The 16,952-nt window shown below is 45.1% G+C and overlaps 7 protein-coding genes across 7 annotated transcripts; 3 read left to right on the forward strand and 4 right to left on the reverse strand.

The window, feature by feature from the left end:
* Positions 1-842: 842 nt before the first annotated feature.
* Positions 843-2,034, reverse strand: PPTG_21928 (hypothetical protein; the record flags this gene model as incomplete). Its single annotated transcript, XM_008901096.1, has 3 exons — positions 1,664-2,034; positions 1,253-1,468; positions 843-1,000 (listed from the first exon to the last, which is right to left on the reverse strand). The coding sequence occupies exons 1-3, from the start codon at positions 2,013-2,015 to the stop codon at positions 843-845; spliced, it is 726 nt and encodes a 241-aa protein (XP_008899344.1). The 5' UTR covers positions 2,016-2,034.
* A 133-nt stretch (positions 2,035-2,167) lies between these two features.
* PPTG_06626 (hypothetical protein) lies at positions 2,168-2,839 on the reverse strand (the record flags this gene model as incomplete). Its single annotated transcript, XM_008900672.1, has 2 exons — positions 2,168-2,302; positions 2,414-2,839. 2 exons carry the CDS (start codon positions 2,837-2,839, stop codon positions 2,168-2,170), a joined length of 561 nt encoding a protein of 186 aa, XP_008898920.1.
* Positions 2,840-5,920: 3,081 nt separating this feature from the next.
* On the forward strand, positions 5,921-6,937 carry PPTG_06627 (hypothetical protein; the record flags this gene model as incomplete). The annotated part of the gene is made up of 1 exon (XM_008900673.1): positions 5,921-6,937. The coding sequence occupies one exon, from the start codon at positions 5,921-5,923 to the stop codon at positions 6,935-6,937; it is 1,017 nt and encodes a 338-aa protein (XP_008898921.1).
* Positions 6,938-6,958: 21 nt separating this feature from the next.
* PPTG_06628 (hypothetical protein) lies at positions 6,959-7,291 on the forward strand (the record flags this gene model as incomplete). The annotated part of the gene is made up of 1 exon (XM_008900674.1): positions 6,959-7,291. The coding sequence occupies one exon, from the start codon at positions 6,959-6,961 to the stop codon at positions 7,289-7,291; it is 333 nt and encodes a 110-aa protein (XP_008898922.1).
* A 245-nt stretch (positions 7,292-7,536) lies between these two features.
* PPTG_06629 (hypothetical protein) lies at positions 7,537-8,982 on the reverse strand (the record flags this gene model as incomplete). Its single annotated transcript, XM_008900675.1, has 1 exon — positions 7,537-8,982. The coding sequence occupies one exon, from the start codon at positions 8,980-8,982 to the stop codon at positions 7,537-7,539; it is 1,446 nt and encodes a 481-aa protein (XP_008898923.1).
* Positions 8,983-10,171: 1,189 nt separating this feature from the next.
* PPTG_06630 (hypothetical protein) lies at positions 10,172-12,005 on the reverse strand. Its single transcript, XM_008900676.1, has one exon. It carries the CDS (start codon positions 11,975-11,977, stop codon positions 10,358-10,360), a length of 1,620 nt encoding a protein of 539 aa, XP_008898924.1. The 5' UTR covers positions 11,978-12,005; the 3' UTR covers positions 10,172-10,357.
* A 4,620-nt stretch (positions 12,006-16,625) lies between these two features.
* On the forward strand, positions 16,626-16,751 carry PPTG_21929 (hypothetical protein; the record flags this gene model as incomplete). Its single annotated transcript, XM_008901097.1, has 1 exon — positions 16,626-16,751. One exon carries the CDS (start codon positions 16,626-16,628, stop codon positions 16,749-16,751), a length of 126 nt encoding a protein of 41 aa, XP_008899345.1.
* Between the last annotated feature and the right edge of the window lie 201 nt (positions 16,752-16,952).

Genomic DNA, 16,952 nt, shown 5'->3' on the forward strand with positions numbered 1-16,952 from the left:
CTTGCTTCAAGGAGGTCTTGCGATCAGGTTGAAGCGATCAGCCTCGGCGGTTGCTGCGGAAATACCGTCTGAGCAAGAAAATGTGAAATTACAAAAACAGCAACCACGCATCAAGTATTTAACGGTATTTAACCAAAGTAGGGAATTTAACGTACTTAAAGTTAATAACGGTAGAAAAAACCGTAACAACTCTATCCGTAAGGGCCACCCTCCTACGTAGGACCATAAAACTGAGGGCGTTTTGGCAGAAAGGCACAATACTGTTGTAAATCGGACACGAGATGTACATGTACCGACGACTCTAAGCACCTCGAGATACCAACCCAAAAGGTAAAGATCATATTATTATTCTACTTCTCTGGCCCGCTTCAAAATGATGCTTTCATATATTTACCAATAACTTTGAAGCCTGACCCCGGCAGAAAGCGGAAAGCACACCATTGAAAACCCCCCAGTTTAGCGCACCTGAGCATAATTGTTTTGTTGCACTAGCAACAGGTACGGATGAGCGCCATGCGCTCAAACTCTCCGCAGTTTGAATCCCATGAGTTTTTTTTTTACGCAGTTCAGTCAATATTTAGCGATATTACACCTATTTTTCAGGACCATTAAATTAGACGATTAGCTTCCATAGGATGTACCCGTGCACGCAGACACGAATTAGAAGCTCTAAAATTTGGACGCAAAGAGGGTGAGGTTTATTTCCAAAATCCGGGCATAACGGTGAGCCACCAATTAAAATTAACCAATCAGAAGAGAGATAAGAATTAACCTAATATTTATGCCTTCCAATCATAAGCAGCCCTTCGGTATTGCAATGCTTGAATAGAAGAAAAATAGCCTTAATCCAATACATTCAGATCGGGCGAACGCGGTGGCTGACAACGCATCTTGATGCTCCAGCCGTCAACCTTTCCCTCTGTCTCCAACTCAGCATCGTTCTCCAAAACGTGTGGCCCTGCGTTGTCTTGCTGGACCACGACGGTCGACCATCTGCGAGCTAAATTTACAAAACTCCAATCAGAAAAATAAAAAGAAGAAATAGATGGAAAGAAAATATTAGTTAAAAAAAGAGTAAAAAAATTACCTGGCATCTTCGCTCGAATAGAAGGGAAAACCTTTTCAACAAGAAACTTGCGATAAAGGGTTCTTGTCATTGACACATTCTTAGTAATCATACTTCCTTTTGGGCGATTAATAGAGCTACGAAGCGCCTCGACCTTTTCCACGATAGGTCATATCCCAATCTTACCATCAAAATGTTGTTTTCTATGGAAATCGTAGCGAGGACGCGCCACAACTGCCAGATACATAACTTTTCCAATGTACTTTTTGTTCGGACACGTACGGTAGAGCAACTGCTCGCTAGCTGTCAAGTAGTACTTCGTTGTTCCCTTGTATAGATTAAACCACTTTTCGTCTATATGCACCGTATCGTACATGTGATGCATGCGGTACATTCGACCACCTAAACAAAACAATATTAAATTATTTTGTTAGACTAAAGCCAATAATCATTTTTATAGTAAATTAAAGTAATAGTATATACACGTTACGATACCTAATGGTAAGTCCACATGCCATAATGCTCACTGGAGACGCTTCGTCTTGTGGCCCGCTGTTAATGCCGGTTTCAATCGCGATGCAGCACGGCGTAGCGTACCATCGGCAAGATAGCGTTGTAGTGTAGTCCGGGGTATACCGGATGCTGCTGCTAATGAGAGCTGGGTTTGGCGTTGGCAAAGCGGTACAGCTTGTACCAGCTGTACTGACTCATCAAGTGCCAAGCGCCTCCCCCGCTTAAGCGGTGTCCTTGTAGAGGCACAAAAAACGTCCACCTTGCCACGAATTCCCCACATTTTCTTGACACTATTGCGGCAGAAGCCAAATTCCTCCATAGCCGCGCACACAGACCCACGGAGTAGCTTGCCGCGGACACTGCGCTCGGCAAGGAACAACACTACGCGAAGTCGTATTGCAGGTGGGATGTCCTTTTTTTCGGGGGTTCTTGGCATCGGCGCGAGTGGGATATTGGAGTGTGCAGAATAAGCGTTCACCAGTGCCAGAATTAGTGGTCGGGAGACAAGTATAAGAACTTACCGCTTTTTATCCAATAAAAACAGTTTACTCGGTTATGTGCGATTTATTAAGCGGGCCAGAGAAGTATTCAACTACCAAAATCTTGCTCTTCAACCGCCAACGTATCAACGTATCGACTTGCGTCCACTACATGCCGAACAACAGGAACTTCCTCGAGAAGTCGGTTGAACAGCACCCAATCTGGTTCAGTGTCGGATAGTCTCTGCTCAGCGTCACTTACCTCTCTTAAAGACTCAAAAAGGATAGCAACCACGTCTGAGAAGCAGCAAACTTTCCCTCGGAGAGACCTGCACTCTCATAACAGTATACGTACCATTGTGCCTGTGACAGGTACACCTTCTTTCCGCAGGGAGTTTATCCAGAGTACCAATTGCTTCTCAAATTCTGGCGACAGCGTTGCTGACATCCCGAATTCTATATCCTTGCAATGAGACCCACAACCAGTCTCACACTTATCGATAATAAGTGCGCGCTGGTTAAGCCAGTTGTATACTTGTCTTTTCTTCACTTTAACATTGTCTGCTGCGAGTGAAGGATAGAAGTAGCTGATAGTAACGTGCATTTTCTCCTTCGAGATAATTGCATCGTAGAACTCGATCACATAGAGCTTATGACGAAACGAAATCGCCACTCTTTTAAACTGCTTAGGTAGCTTGATGGTCCCTGTCGTCCGCGTCCTTCCTTGCTGCTGACCTGGAGTCCGCGCCATTACGTTTTGGGGGCGTGGAGTGCGCGGCATGGCGCTTATTTTGTAATGAATGGCCCTCCGCTGAGCATTCGCCTGATTTATACGCTACGTCTTAAGAGATCTCAAGCGATGAGCTGTAGCATACTTGGAAGCTGATTGGTCAAAGCACGGTATGTAGTAAGAGATCTCTCTGTAGTATGAGATCTCAAATGCGGTAATCGGCTCGATCAACCTCCTAAAGCGATTAAAGTACCGTCTATCCCACTTTGAATTTAGCAACGCAAAAAAATATTTGTTACACAGGTACATAATACAGTGTACACGTAGTCATCCAAATGAGCAAATGGAAGCAGGTACTCGGAGACAGTGTACACGTAGTCATCCGAGTTCTGCTTCCATTTGCTCATTTAAACTACGGTACGGGGTTCATCTATCAGCAGGACAACGCACGCATTCACGCTTCCAAGCGCACGAAAGAGTTCTTCGCGGAGCAAGACATCAACTTATGGACTGGCTATCTAAGTCTCCAGATCTTAACCCTATTGAAAATCTCTGGTCTATTATGAGCAGGAAAGGTTTATAGTAATGGTAAACAGCTTGAGAGTGTGGTTCAATTAAAAGCTGCTCTATTTGAGGCTTTGGACACTATTCCCAACGCCTTGTTAGTGTCGCTTATTGAGTCTATGCCGCGCAGATGCGTGGAAGTACTTTACAGGAAAGGCAACAAGACGCATTATTAATTTGACCATCATTCTGTTTGACTTGATTTTCGTATGGGAATGGGTGGCCGATATAACCTGACGCGGTGTCAAAAATATGCTGGCCATGTCAACAGCTGCGAAGTCCGGCTCGTTAACACAAGAGCCGTATTTCTACCAATCGAATCCCTAACATATTCAAATAGCAGTCGCTAACTTGTAAAACTGATAAAGTTACGGCCTCCGATGTGGGTGGCCGTTTTTACCTGTCGCCGAGTGTATATACTTTGAAAATCGTTTTGAAGGGTTAAGTACTTGGTAAGTAGGCAAATACTACACCTTTTTAACTTCAAAATGGCAAATTACAAGTTTGAGAGCTTTCGCAATTGTCACAATCCGAGTCCGTTTCCGGAACCGGTATCAAAAACGGCTGTGCGCCTGGTTTTAAATCTGAAAACGGAAATGGAGCTGTAAACCAAGAATTATGATTGCCATTCCGGACACAATTCCGAAACAGAATAGAAGTTACACAAAATAAAGTAACAATTTTGAGAGAGTCGACTCGACTTGATTGGAACCAGCATCGTGCTGCATCTGACTCAGTGTCTAATTCAAAGCTCCCCCTGTTAGAATGCAGCAGACCCCCCCCCCCCCTCCAGTTTTACCATATGCGCTACTAGTACTTGGTGTTCTAGCGTGCAGTGGCGGGTCAAACATTCTATGACGACAGCGGTAACTGAAGCATCAGGTGGAAAGGGTGTTCGCGCCATCTAGAACTATCAAATGGCAGCTCAGCCCAACCAAGAAGGGGGGTACTCTACTCAATGTGTCCACGCAGGAACCAGGTTCTCCTTGAGTTTCTATCGGACGTGTTGTACCGCGTAGCTTGCGCGAAGCCACGCCCTTCCTGTCGTGCTCAGGGAGGTGTTGCCTACCTCCCGTTCTTTTTGTTTCGATTCTGAATCTGAATAGGATTTCCAAACGCGAAATGAAGAAACTATTAGTCCAATTCCAAAACCTAATCTATTTCTCAAACCGGGATTCTGACAGTTGCAAAAGCTTCTATCAGAATATGTCAAAATGTATGCTCAAAAGTGTCACTAGCCAGTAAAAACGATGGTAGCTCCGACGGTGGTGAAGGTCGTGGAGATTGCAATAAGAAGCTCGGACGGGACTTAGATGCCAAGCTACCCCAACATGAAAAACCGTAAACCATTAAATCACATGGCAAGTTTGCTCCATAGGTATCGCCATTGTGGTGGGTCACTTATTGAATTGTAATTTCTCATTTTGAAGTTGAAAAGGTGTGCATGCAGTAGTTTTTTTGAGATCGAACGTTTTACTACCGGTACCTTCACGGCAAGACTAGGGGGTCGGCATCTATATTTCATGCTTGGGGTCTGGTCTAGACACTGGACCGCCATTAGTACACGAATAGCTGCAGCAACGCTCAAAATCAAGACGCTTCTGCCTCATAAGTTAACAAAACGGTAGGTTCGCTTCGACATTATGTTACGGATGTATCTAGTCTTTTTCTCTCTACTTCTTTTTGCATTCTAACACAACAGCGTCTTCTACAAAGCACCTGCCAACAGGAAAGGAATACGTTATTCCTTATTCCGAATAAATCTTAAAGTCTATGGCTAGAACTATCAAATTGTTGAGAGGTGATGGTAGAGAATAAGAAAAACCTAGTAGAAATTTCTGATCGTTGCTTTCGGGGAGTTGCATGTTGGCTGGAGCGATTGCGGCAAACAAAAAATGCAGCTATTACTGGGGGGGGGGGGGGGGGGGGCTACACGCTTATCCATAACAATATTATTGAAACCTTAGTATTTTAAACTTTTAAAGTTTCAGACCAAGTAGATATCGAGTTGGAGTGAACCCAGTGCTCGCGCGCGTGCTGGAGTTTGCAGTGTACGGCTACACCTAGGACCTGGCGCCTTTAGAGAGAAAGTTGTCACTCGATCGGCTGAAGATGTGGCTCTGGTATGCAAAAACACTTTACACTCCATGCGCGTTCTCGTAAGGAGTTTTCGAACTACAACAATGGATTTGGCTCTAGAAGACTCCGCGACACCTGAAGGCTTTGCAGCAATGTACCAAAGCGTCAAGACGGGAGGATCTTCAGTGAATGATCTTAGAATCCGATTGAAAAAAGTGACGGCGATCGGCACTTTACAATCCCACCAAGACCAGGAAAGTCGGAGAATGTGAAAGCCAATGGAACACTTTATTTGGGTTTCTACCCGGACTAAAACGACTCCACTTGACGAAGATCTCATTGTTCAGCAAACATATATGCGCGATCTTGGAGGCTGCAGCAACGCACTGTCGCCATTTAGAATTTCTGATTCTACCTCAAAATTTCAACAAGCAACACACAGTTAACAACTCAAGCGTCGACAAGGTCATGACGGCTTTGTATGCTACAATGGAGAGATGGCATTCCACTGGTGGCCTGAAGCAACTTACAGTTCCCTCGCGGAACGAGACAAATCATTATCGAGAAAGCACGCAGTTCATTGAAAATGTTACGAAATTTTGTCCGAAGATCGAGTATCTTGACGGATACCAGAAAGTTATTTCGTATGCAGATGTTCACTGCCCAGAGATGTGGACCATTTCTCTTGAAACATGGAGAGCTTTTAATGCCACATGCACGAACTTGCGGAGCTTCCACTGGTTTGTAGTACCATTTGCGGATCCATTCTTCCGTGTGTTTGGCGAGTACGTTAAGCCTCGGTTGAAATCATTATCACTATCTGCGAATGTCAACTGGAAGTACGACCAATATTTACGAGAGTGCAGTGGAAGTATCGGAACTGAGACAGCAGAGACGATAAATCCTCCGGGTTACGGTGTCTCGGCTAGTGAAGCTCGCGCGGTATTGAAGGTGTGTCCAGCACTAACGAGTCTTTCGATCGACATCGACTGTATCCAGAACAATAACCTGCAAACGCAATACATTAGCACGGCTGTGTATGGAGACAAGTTCTGGGAGACAGCGGCTGAGTATTGTCCCCTTCTGGAATCAGTCGACATGACGGACGCCTCCATCTACCAGAACTTTAACATTCAGTGTGTAAACGACCTCTCTGATCGGACTCTGACTGCTCTTGCGAAACTCAAGTATCTTACGTCTGTTGAGTTCTGTGCTGCGCGTTTGACTGGCAATGACATCTTCGAGTGGATCAGACAAGCGACCAAGTTTGTGGGCTCTGTTGGACCCAAACGGATGCTTGGTGTCCAGATTGGTGGGCATCAACGTGCTATTCAACGTACTAGACTTGCGCCACCACGCTTTTATGCTGAAATTGTGAATCTTCTGAGGCTTCTGTCTGAGATTGACGAGGAATCGCTTGGAGCTGCTTCATGTCGTACAAAGCCACTTATCTACGTCTCGAATCCGTATGAGTCCAAAGTGATGCGTATGTGGAGTGAGCCGTAAATGCGCGATCAACTCAGACCAATGCTGGATGCTGTGAAGGAGAAACACCCTTCGTTAAGTGTCAACGTCTCGCTGTTTGGACGTGAAGGAGACATATTCAACTGGATCGATATGCTCACTTCAAACTGGCGTGTAGAAGAGAGTAGTCGCAAAAATGAGCTCTTCTTCGACTACGTAGAGGAGCAGACTGTTCACGACACCTATTTTGATCCACTCACGTATGAAATCGTAAGCAAAAACGAGGGCGACGATGAAGGTGAGGTGGAAGAAAGCGATAACGAATTGGTGGTGAGGGGCTTGCTGCTCTTTAGAGCGATGGCACGATTGATGAACGGAGTTCGTGAGGGCGATTAAGTTAGGTATCCAATGGATGTCTAACTCAGTCTACTATCCATGCATGCATACGACGCGTACTACTACTATTACTACTACTACTACTACTACTATTATATCCGATTTCATTTACTGGCAATGATATGATTGACTGGGTTTAATGAAATATTTAAAGTGAACTACGAAAGTAAATTACAAATGTATACAGTGAGAAAACGCTTGATAGTAAGCATGGTTAATCTCTATTGCTTTTTATGCTATCATTGTTACAACAAACACTCGAGCCATTTTACAGGCATCTTCGCCTTACTGAACCATCCATCTCCATGTTTGAACTGCATATCGTAATGATTCAGCTTTGTCCTGTAAAATCGATCCTTCCAGGTTCTGCCAAACTTTGACTCTGGAAATCCGACTGAACAACTCTGAAATTCAACCATGCCGTCATTTTTCCACGAGTGATGTTGTCCAAGCATTCCAAGTGCCCATAGTGTCGTCTGGTCAGATGATCGAAGTCCCCAAAAACTCGAGCTGCACATCAACGCAGACACGTTGGATTGGAACGCCTTTTGTGCTGCTGCGAAGGCCTTATTGATCGCTGGCGTGCTGTAGTTCTCGCCCTCGAATGGCATAGATTTTAACGCTGTTGTGGGTGGACATCGTCCATTATCGTTTGCCATTTTTTCCAAGATAAAGTTGGTTTTTCCAGCACAAGATTCTTGGATAAAGTCGGACGCTTTACTCCCTTTCATTGGTGCTGCAATACCCACCCACGTCGTGCTAGAATCCAGACTGCATTTGCCCGATGCGATCGCTCCAGCCAACATGAGATTCCCCATCGAATGTGAGACGATGATAGTGTCCGAAATAACGGTGTCTTTGCTAGTTTTACTGACAGCAAGAGCGCGATCGCAAACCTTATACTGTTGGGTATTGTTTGTCCACGTGTTGTTTATTGTATCGAGTACCGCGTACTTCACTGTTGTGCAACATGGCGTGTGGCCAGTTATGTTTCCCCAATAACTCAATGAGTCTTGATTTTCGGGTAATTCGCGAGGAACGCCCATACCGTGAATAAAGATGCACGGTCTTGGCGTTGATTTACACGGGCACGTAGAATCATCTCCCCACGTAAAATCAAACTCGGCTTTAAGTCTCCTCGAACCCCCAGTCGATACAGGTTTACCTGTCAACACCGATTTTCCAGTCGAGGTTACTATACTTGGTGACATTGAATTCACACAACCAGGTAACTCATCGTTCATTACCATAGGTGACGAGATACTCAGTCGCGTTTCGACGTATTCTACTGTGATATCCATGTCACTACCGTACATCGTAAATTCCGACAGTCCAGACGCGCATAGTGCGAAGTCGATATCGTTCACGACAATTTTAAACAGGTTCTCACTCGAGCATACCACACCACTGGGACCACGTGAAATCGGTATCGCTAGGTTAATCGCATCCACAATAGTGTTGATCGACGGGAGATGATCGAGTTCTGGGTCCAGGCACTCGATTGTAGCGGGAGCAGTGGAGTTGTTCAGATCGTTGCTAGAGTAGTACGCGGTGCCGTTGACAAACGTATAGTTGTGGACGGTCGTGTCTTCCGTGAACGTAGCGAAGGTGTCGTATAGGACGTGTGATTCATCAACCGATACAACAGGATCAGCAACCATTGAGAACATCGATTGACCGTTTACTTTCATGGAGCTTCGCTTGAGCCTGAAGTTAAATCGTAGAGACGGCCATTGTGTTGTTGTATTCTGCTGGAAATCGAACTGCTGTTGAGTCTGAAAATCGCCGTTGCCTCTGGTACCGACAACCACTTGGAGTATTAGCGCTACAGCAAATGATACAACCAGAAGTGGTGAACGCATCTCGTGTGCCAACAGCGAAAGAACGTGAAATGCGGTCGACACATCACCGGTGGTTGTTGAGTGCTTGTTTCAGGCTCCCAATGTTTATCCTCAGCCCAAACAGTGCCGGTGCAGTGCAAATCGACCGACTATTTTGCATGCACCCGTATGTTGATTGGTTGCTTGGACTGATTAAAAAAAAAAACAAATCATAACATTGACCTTAAATAATAATGGTTTGAATTATTTCGAATCGCGCTTCGAATCAGAACAAAGGTTTGTTGGAATAAGTTTGATATGTTCGGCAGGCGTGTGCTGAATGCAGCAATGTCAATACTATACTGTTTAATGTGCGCAAACGAACGTACGATATTTATAACATGTCACTTTTGCAGTGAACGTTTGTAATCCCGCCAGAGATGAGAACAGCCACGATTGATGAGCAACGACATCCGGCTATACATGTATACACGGCTCTTGAACTGAGATAATGGCCGGTGTCACCACTTGCCTCAGACTTAGCTTCTTCTTTAAAAGGAGCTCTTTTACTGCTATTGTTAGGTATATATAAAATACATTAAAACGCACAGTAATAACAGAAAAAGCTAGCTCGTATATTCTTCTATTCGGATAATGCAGATGTGTAAACTTGCAAACACAGTTCTTATTGGAAAGATGCTATATTCGAAATGTTACTCATGCAAATTAAGTTCTTCTGCTTCTTCAGTATCATCTTCACTTACTAGCTCTGCATACGAAGTGGGCGGAAGACAGCACAATTACGCACCATAACATGACGTTTTGCTCATAGTAAACATCATAGTAAGCGAATGAACGGCTACTTAAGTCCAATTCTGATATCATTTTATCAGCTCTGTTAAAGAGCCCCAACGTTTATCAATGATCCTACTATTAACCTAGGAAAACAAAGCAATGATATGACTTGAGTGGTAATTCCAATGCAACCCAAGTGATACGAAGTGAATGCAAACAAGCACAGTACTGACAGATATACCGACAAATAGGATTTGTTATAGTGGCGCGAAGTTGATATAAGAGTTCATTCAATACTGAGACAGCTACATGTAGATTGGCTGGCATAATACTATAGTAATGCTGCACCAGCGTCACTCCAAGATGCGATCAGTAACAGCGTTAGTCGTTTGTTAACGACTAAACAAAAAGACTATCGACCCATTAGGTCCTGTTAAACAAAGCCGTCTGGTTATAGTAGACACTCGAACCACTTGACTGGCATCTTTGCCTTATTCCAGAACGCGTCTCCAGCTCGAAACTGCATGTCGTAGTGATTCAACTTTGTCCGATAGAAGCGGCTTTTATATGTATCTCCAAACTTCGCCAGGTCAAGCCCCTTAGAACAGCTATGAAACTCCACCGTACCATCATTTTTCTTGGATTTGTGCGGAATCATCTCGCCCAGTATCCAAAAACTCGCTTGATACGACGATAGAATTCCAGAATAGCTCTCGCTGCACATGACCGCTGACACGTTTGTCCGATAGACTTCTTGAACAACCTTGTACGCCTTGTTAAGTCTCGGTGAGCTGTAAGATCCGTTAAAGTACGCCAGTGATTTCGTCGCTTTTTGTACCGGACATTGATCTTTAAACTGGGCAAGCTTTTCAGCTATCAGATTGGTATCTCCCGCACACACTTCCTGGGCGTAATCTGGCGCCATACTTCCGAGCATTGGTGCAGCTGTACTCACCCAAGTTGAGCTCGGGTCCAGCTTACACCTCCCGCTAGCAATAGCGCCAGCGAGCATGAGGGCTCCCATGGAGTGAGTGACGACAATCGTATCCTTAATAACGTGCTTCGTGCTGCTGTTGCTCACTGCCAGAGCGCGATCGCACACTTGTTGCTGTTGAGTACCGTTGAGCCATGTGTAGTTCACTGTATTCAGGTGTGCGAACTTGATAGATGTACAACACGGAGCATGATCTTGGATAATTTTCCCCCAGTACGGCAACGAGTCCTCAAGGACAGGAGATTCAGCTTTCACTCCAAGACCATGGATGAAGATACACGGACGTGGCGTCGACTTGCATGAACACGAGTCATCGTCATCACTGTCATCGTCATCACTGTCATCGTCAGACCAAATAGACAGCTCAGGTTGTAAGTTCCGTAATTCCTCCATAGCTAACTGAGTTCCAGTAAGTAGAGCCTTTCCAATGGACGATACCGAGCTCGATATCTCCTCAGCTTCACAGCCTTCACTCTTTGGAGCCACGATTTTCACTCGATGTTTGCGATAGCTCACGGTAATATCCATCTCACTTCCATACATCTTGAAACCGTTGTTTAGTGCACATAAATTGAAATTGAATCCGTTCGCCGTCACTTTGAACAGACTGCCATCGCACTTGAAGGGATTATTGGCATTCGACAAGGGCGTGGCTTCGTTTAGTGCTGAAACGATAGCGTTGACTGGAGGGAACTCGTTCATATCGGACGGTAGACATTGGGTCGTACTGGTATCGGAGGCTTCTTCTGTCGTTCGTAAGTACGAGACACCGTCCACTTGTGTGTAGTTGTACACTGAGGTGTCGTCTTTAAACTTTCCAAAGACGTCGTAGAGGACGCTGGATCCATCGGTAGATACCACTGGGTTGGCGAATAAGGAGAAGTCTGTATGTCCGAAGATGCCCACGCAGTTACGCTTTACCTTGAAATGGAAACGCAGCGAGGGCCAGTCCGAAGACGCTTTATCGCGAAGATACCGCTGCTGAAGACCGGAGCTCAGCGCAACAGCCCCCGGTTGCGTTGCGAGTACTAGGAGAGTCGTGAAGACTCCTGACAAGTACAAAAGCACAGACTGCATGGCGTAGCAATGGCACACGACGAGTTTGACGAAAATCAAGAAATGGTCTCTCTCTTGCAAACAACTGGTGAAAGCCGTGGAAGGTACGGATCACGGCACGGTTTTCACTTTGTGCGAATCAAAATACAACTGCCGTCGATTTGGTTGAAAGTCTTGTCTCTCTGTGATCCTGACCGTGATCAGCAATTTACAATGTGAACCTCGAAAGCCAACAATGGAGAAACGTAGAGCTTTCTTGTGTGACACAAGCTGCGCCTCTGTTGCAATCTGATCCATTCGAATGTAAACCCTAAACTCTAGATGAACAAACCGATCAGCCCACACTCTAGGTGTTATGCAAGGATTTGCACAAGCCATCTTGTTTAGTATTTTTTGTCAATGAACAAATGGGTATGAAATGAATAAATAGGTATGTAGGATAGAGTGTAATACATGTAATTTGATGCCACACACCATAAAATTGACCACTAAAGCTATCAAATGATGTCGTAAGAAATCGAACGATGCGAGCCCACCGCTACGCGATTAGACAAAAATGCTTTTCAGCTGAAGGTATGTATTATTTGCAGAAGGACAGAAACTGTGAGCCAACAGATATTCATGCTGATACAGCAGCCATCCCCAGTGAGCAGGATGGAGGTGTTTGCCTGCGTACTAGTGCAAAGGCAGGCATGGTACAACGGTCGGTTGGTCGTTAATCGAGCGACGGATTCTGGTATCAACCTAACTAAAGCTTTTATCAGTTTCACCTTCCAAACTGCTGTGCTCTAAAATTCTGTTAATGCATACAGAGAGCGTTAAAATGACAATTCCAGTATCTTTGATAAACATGTACTGTATAAGTACCATAAATATGGTAATCATGATCATGGCTGGTTTCTTGGAACAGAGTGACTACTAGTACAATATGACTTACTTGGCATTTGTATTTTTGTGCTAAACCCTTGCGCTTATGCCCGAAAACGGCTGGAGGGGGTGATTGCAGACACGCTCGGCAACCCGAGTCTAATACATTCAATTTTGCCTGTGGTTTACTGTTAAGATCTGTGTGCAGAGCACGCGGGCTTAAACTCAGGCCCAAGAATGGCTAAATCCCGCTGGGTTGAAGGTTGGTGCGGGTTTAGACGGCGTACCGACTTCTCCAATTTTGGAGAGTTGTAGGCCCATGACATCCGTTTTTCATGTTGTAGCAATATCCTTTGCCTTTCTTGGAACGAAATATAGATTTTACGTGTGGAATTGTTACGGACGCAAAAGAGGCTGTGAACAGGACTGAGATTTGAAGGACATGTCGCCAGCATCAGTCAATTGTCAGTTTTCCACTGAAATCCGTTACCAGAAAACTAAATGTACTGTAATAGTATATTTCACAAAGAAAATCAAAGGGTACCTTTTAAAATCACTGTTTTTTTTTTTTTTACCGTATTTTTGTAATGCAGGAAAAATTGAACAACTTGGGTGGAATTGAGGGAACACCCATAGTGTTGAACTCGGTTATACCACCTTACTCTACACCTTTTAACCTTCAAAATGGCAAAAAGGAAATTCAATGCTGCAAAATGTAACATCAAAACTGCAATCACGCTAAAACGAATAATTTGAAGCCAATCGAATTTGACAGAAAATAAAGTTTTGCATTACTTTCGAGATACTAATAAATTGCGCTGGAGTTCCGAAAGGCGGGACCGGTTCGCGCCAAAAGCAGTGGACAGTAGCAAGCAGTGGACAGTAGCGCGAGCGATGCTATGCATCGATTACTTCTTAATCTACTTTCTACCCCTAACAACATTTTTAAGATGCTCTACGACGACGCCACTGTGCTCCGGATCATTCGTGCTGCTCGTGATGAGCTAAACTGGCGTGAGATTGCCACCACCAACGGCGTCAAGCTGCCCACAGCCTATAGCTGGGTCGCTGCGGCACATGCAGCAGAAGATTGGGAGAACCCTCCACGGCTACTCCGCGGCGGACGCCGCAACACCAAGATCCAAGATGTCCACATCGACTATCTCCTGGGTCTCTTAGATGATAATTGTTACCTTACGCTAGTCGAAATGGTCGAGGCGCTCGAGGCGCGTTTCGGTGTTCGAGTGACTCATCAGACTGTGAAGCGCCACGTGGATGCGCGTATGTACACCATGAAACAAACTCACCGAGACAATAACTACCGGAACCTTCCACACAACAAGCAACTTCGACAAGACTACGTCATTAAACTTCTGAGCTACAAGTCACAAGGTAAGAAGATATTTTATGTAGACGAAACTAACTTTAATTTGTGGTGTTCACGTCGACGAGGGCGAAGCCTGAAAGGAAAGCGCGCAGTCGATCGCAACACTGCAAGTAAGGGGTCCAATATCCACGTTATCGCCTGCATATCAGATGATGGAATAGCGTACGTGGAAAACCGTTTCGGGTCCTTCACAGCGGACCGCTGCAACGACTTTATTCGCCGTCTTCTGACACACGTTGAGCACTCTACGCCTCTCGAAGACGTGGTGCTTGTGGCCGATAACGCCCCGTGTCACGCTCGAATAGAAGCGGTCTTCAAAGAAGACAGGTTCTCCTCAGCAACGTTACTGAGGTTGGGTCCATATTCACCCATGTTAAACCCCATAGAGAACTGTTTTTCGGTGTTCAAGTCAATGGTGAAGCGGTTTCTAGCCCGCCACCGCCAAGCGATCCTACAAGTGCCTCCTCATCGTACCATCAAAGAGCACCGGGAGGAGTACTTAATGATGGCTGCAGACTTGCTCGTCCACGAGGCCATAACACCGGAGTTGTGTCGCAAGTGCGCTGCACACAGTCAAGTTCCATGCTGCGGCGATTCAACTGCAAGACATGCCGGTGGGTCAGTGAGGATATTAATTTATGCGTTTTTTCCATTACAATAAATGCAGTTTTGACTTTACATTTTGCAGCATTGAATTTCCTTTTTGCCATTTTGAAGGTTAAAAGGTGTAGTTCTTCTTTAGGCATTTTCAACGACTCCATTGTGGCAATATGTGTGACACGCTAATATAATTTAGAATTTTAAGTTTTTTAGAGCCATTGAGGGCTCATCTTCAGTTGCAGGCAGAGGACGGATGCCTAGCATTCAAATCCTCGAAAGAGAGAATGCAGAGAAAACAAATTCGTGTAGTTTGGTCAACTTAAAGGCTTTAAAGCATGCTTGTGCGCATTGAAACTCGCAACGTCAGTTATGCCTGCTATCGGAGTTCAAGGGGTATTTACATCGAGTAGTCAGCGCTTGCAAGCCATATCACTTATTAGTAATTTATCAAATTTCCAAAGGGGCCAAAACGCCCCCAAGCAATTCAATAATCGCTCGGCGGGCTTGTTAGCCAAGGCCAAGCCACCAGTACTCGAGCCCACAGGTCCTCAATAAACTCAGCTGCTGTTGGTTAAACCAGATGAGTTGTCAGTACCATATTTTTTTGGTAAGATTGGAAATGTTTAATACTTACCCATTCGTGGCCATGAGGGCATTTTGCCCTATTTGGAGGTGTATCCTCGAGTACCACTCGTGTCGCCCATGAAAGTGAACAAAGTGCCCCCTTTGACGGTCTTATGACTTTACCTTCTATACTATAGTATAGCCAGGTCAAAAGTACCCGTTCATGAAAGGGTTAAGTAAGTTCATCCCCCGTCGCAAGAAATATGACTGTCCATTTCTACGGATAGTTTACGTACTTTGCACTATGGCTGTTCCCGCGATCAGTCAAAATACTATGAATACATGCAGCTTAGTTAAAAATGTAAAATTGCTATTTAAGGGCATATATTAGAAATTTACGAGCGGTGTTGACAATTGTAGCGATGACCGCGCATCAGGCTTGAGAAGCAGTGTTGATACGGCTATACAAGACTGATAAAATCATTTTGATACATCAACATGAACACGTTGATACAAAGACTAGGGCTGGGGCTGGGACAGCATCGGGACACGAAAGCATTGTTGGCAAGAACGTTGAAAGCTTTCCTCAGCCATTTACCGATCAAACCGCCTGGAGATTTGGGTGAAATCACGAAAAGGATAAGAAGCTTTTGGAATACCAAAGTCTAAAGTAAACATTTTTCGCTGCATCAACTGACATGTAAATCCACAGCTTAGCATCTTTCCACTGGTTAACTAACGGAGCCAGCCCACGTGGATGGAAACGTTTCTAGGACGATTCCAACTGCGTGTTGTATTCGCATATTTTCTGAATAAGCAGTAGAATAAGCCATGATGTCCGTAACGAGCACCGGGTACAGGCAGCGTTTGCCGAGCCGCCCGCAGTTAAAGCGGCTATCGCGCTGCTTCAAGCGCCAGTTCTTCCATAGCAGCATGCCCATGTTTCTCCACGTACCTGCCATCCCTTCAACTGAGCATTGGTGCGTGCCTAAGTCGTACTGCGCACAAAGAAGCTCTGAAATTTCGGGGATGGGATGTTAACAAAAACTTTAAAACTGTCCAAATATGGCAAGTGAGTTGTGTCACGTGTTCTACTGAACGACTTGTTGCTGAGCCTTATTTGCGAGGAATGATGGAAATTGAAGACTGAGCATTAAGGTGGCTACTACGACTACTACTTGCAAATCCAACTTGCTAAAAAAAAAAAAACTCAACGGCGCATGCGATGCTGGTGGAACCTTGTCGAGGACGATGGGCTTCAGCGAGCTGTTGCCGTTGGGATTGCGCGTCGTTGCCGTTGAGTTCGGTCGACTGGTGTCGTCCGAGAGCTTCACACTGGTTTCACCCGTGACACTTCCTCCTTTAGACGAGCGTTAGCTCGGGTGGGCGGCAAGCCGTCGACGTAGTGACGAACTGTGACGGGGTCACACAGCACCTTGTGCAGAGGAAGTTTATTTCCTCTAGAGTATACAAACTCTAAGTGAATGACCGTTCACGTGTCTCTGGTCTGAAGGGGACGAAGTACTCACTTGAGGGTACGATTAAGACTGATTTTTATTTATAGGTAAACTTAGCTCA

The sequence above is a fragment of the Phytophthora parasitica genome (assembly GCF_000247585.1).
Source record: "Phytophthora parasitica INRA-310 unplaced genomic scaffold supercont2.10, whole genome shotgun sequence".
NCBI lineage: Eukaryota > Oomycota > Peronosporomycetes > Peronosporales > Peronosporaceae > Phytophthora > Phytophthora nicotianae.

Bases quoted from the DNA above. Each gene is read 5' to 3' on its own strand.
- PPTG_06630 (XM_008900676.1), bottom strand. From the start codon at position 11,977: ATGCAGTCTGTGCTTTTGTACTTGTCAGGAGTCTTCACGACTCTCCTA.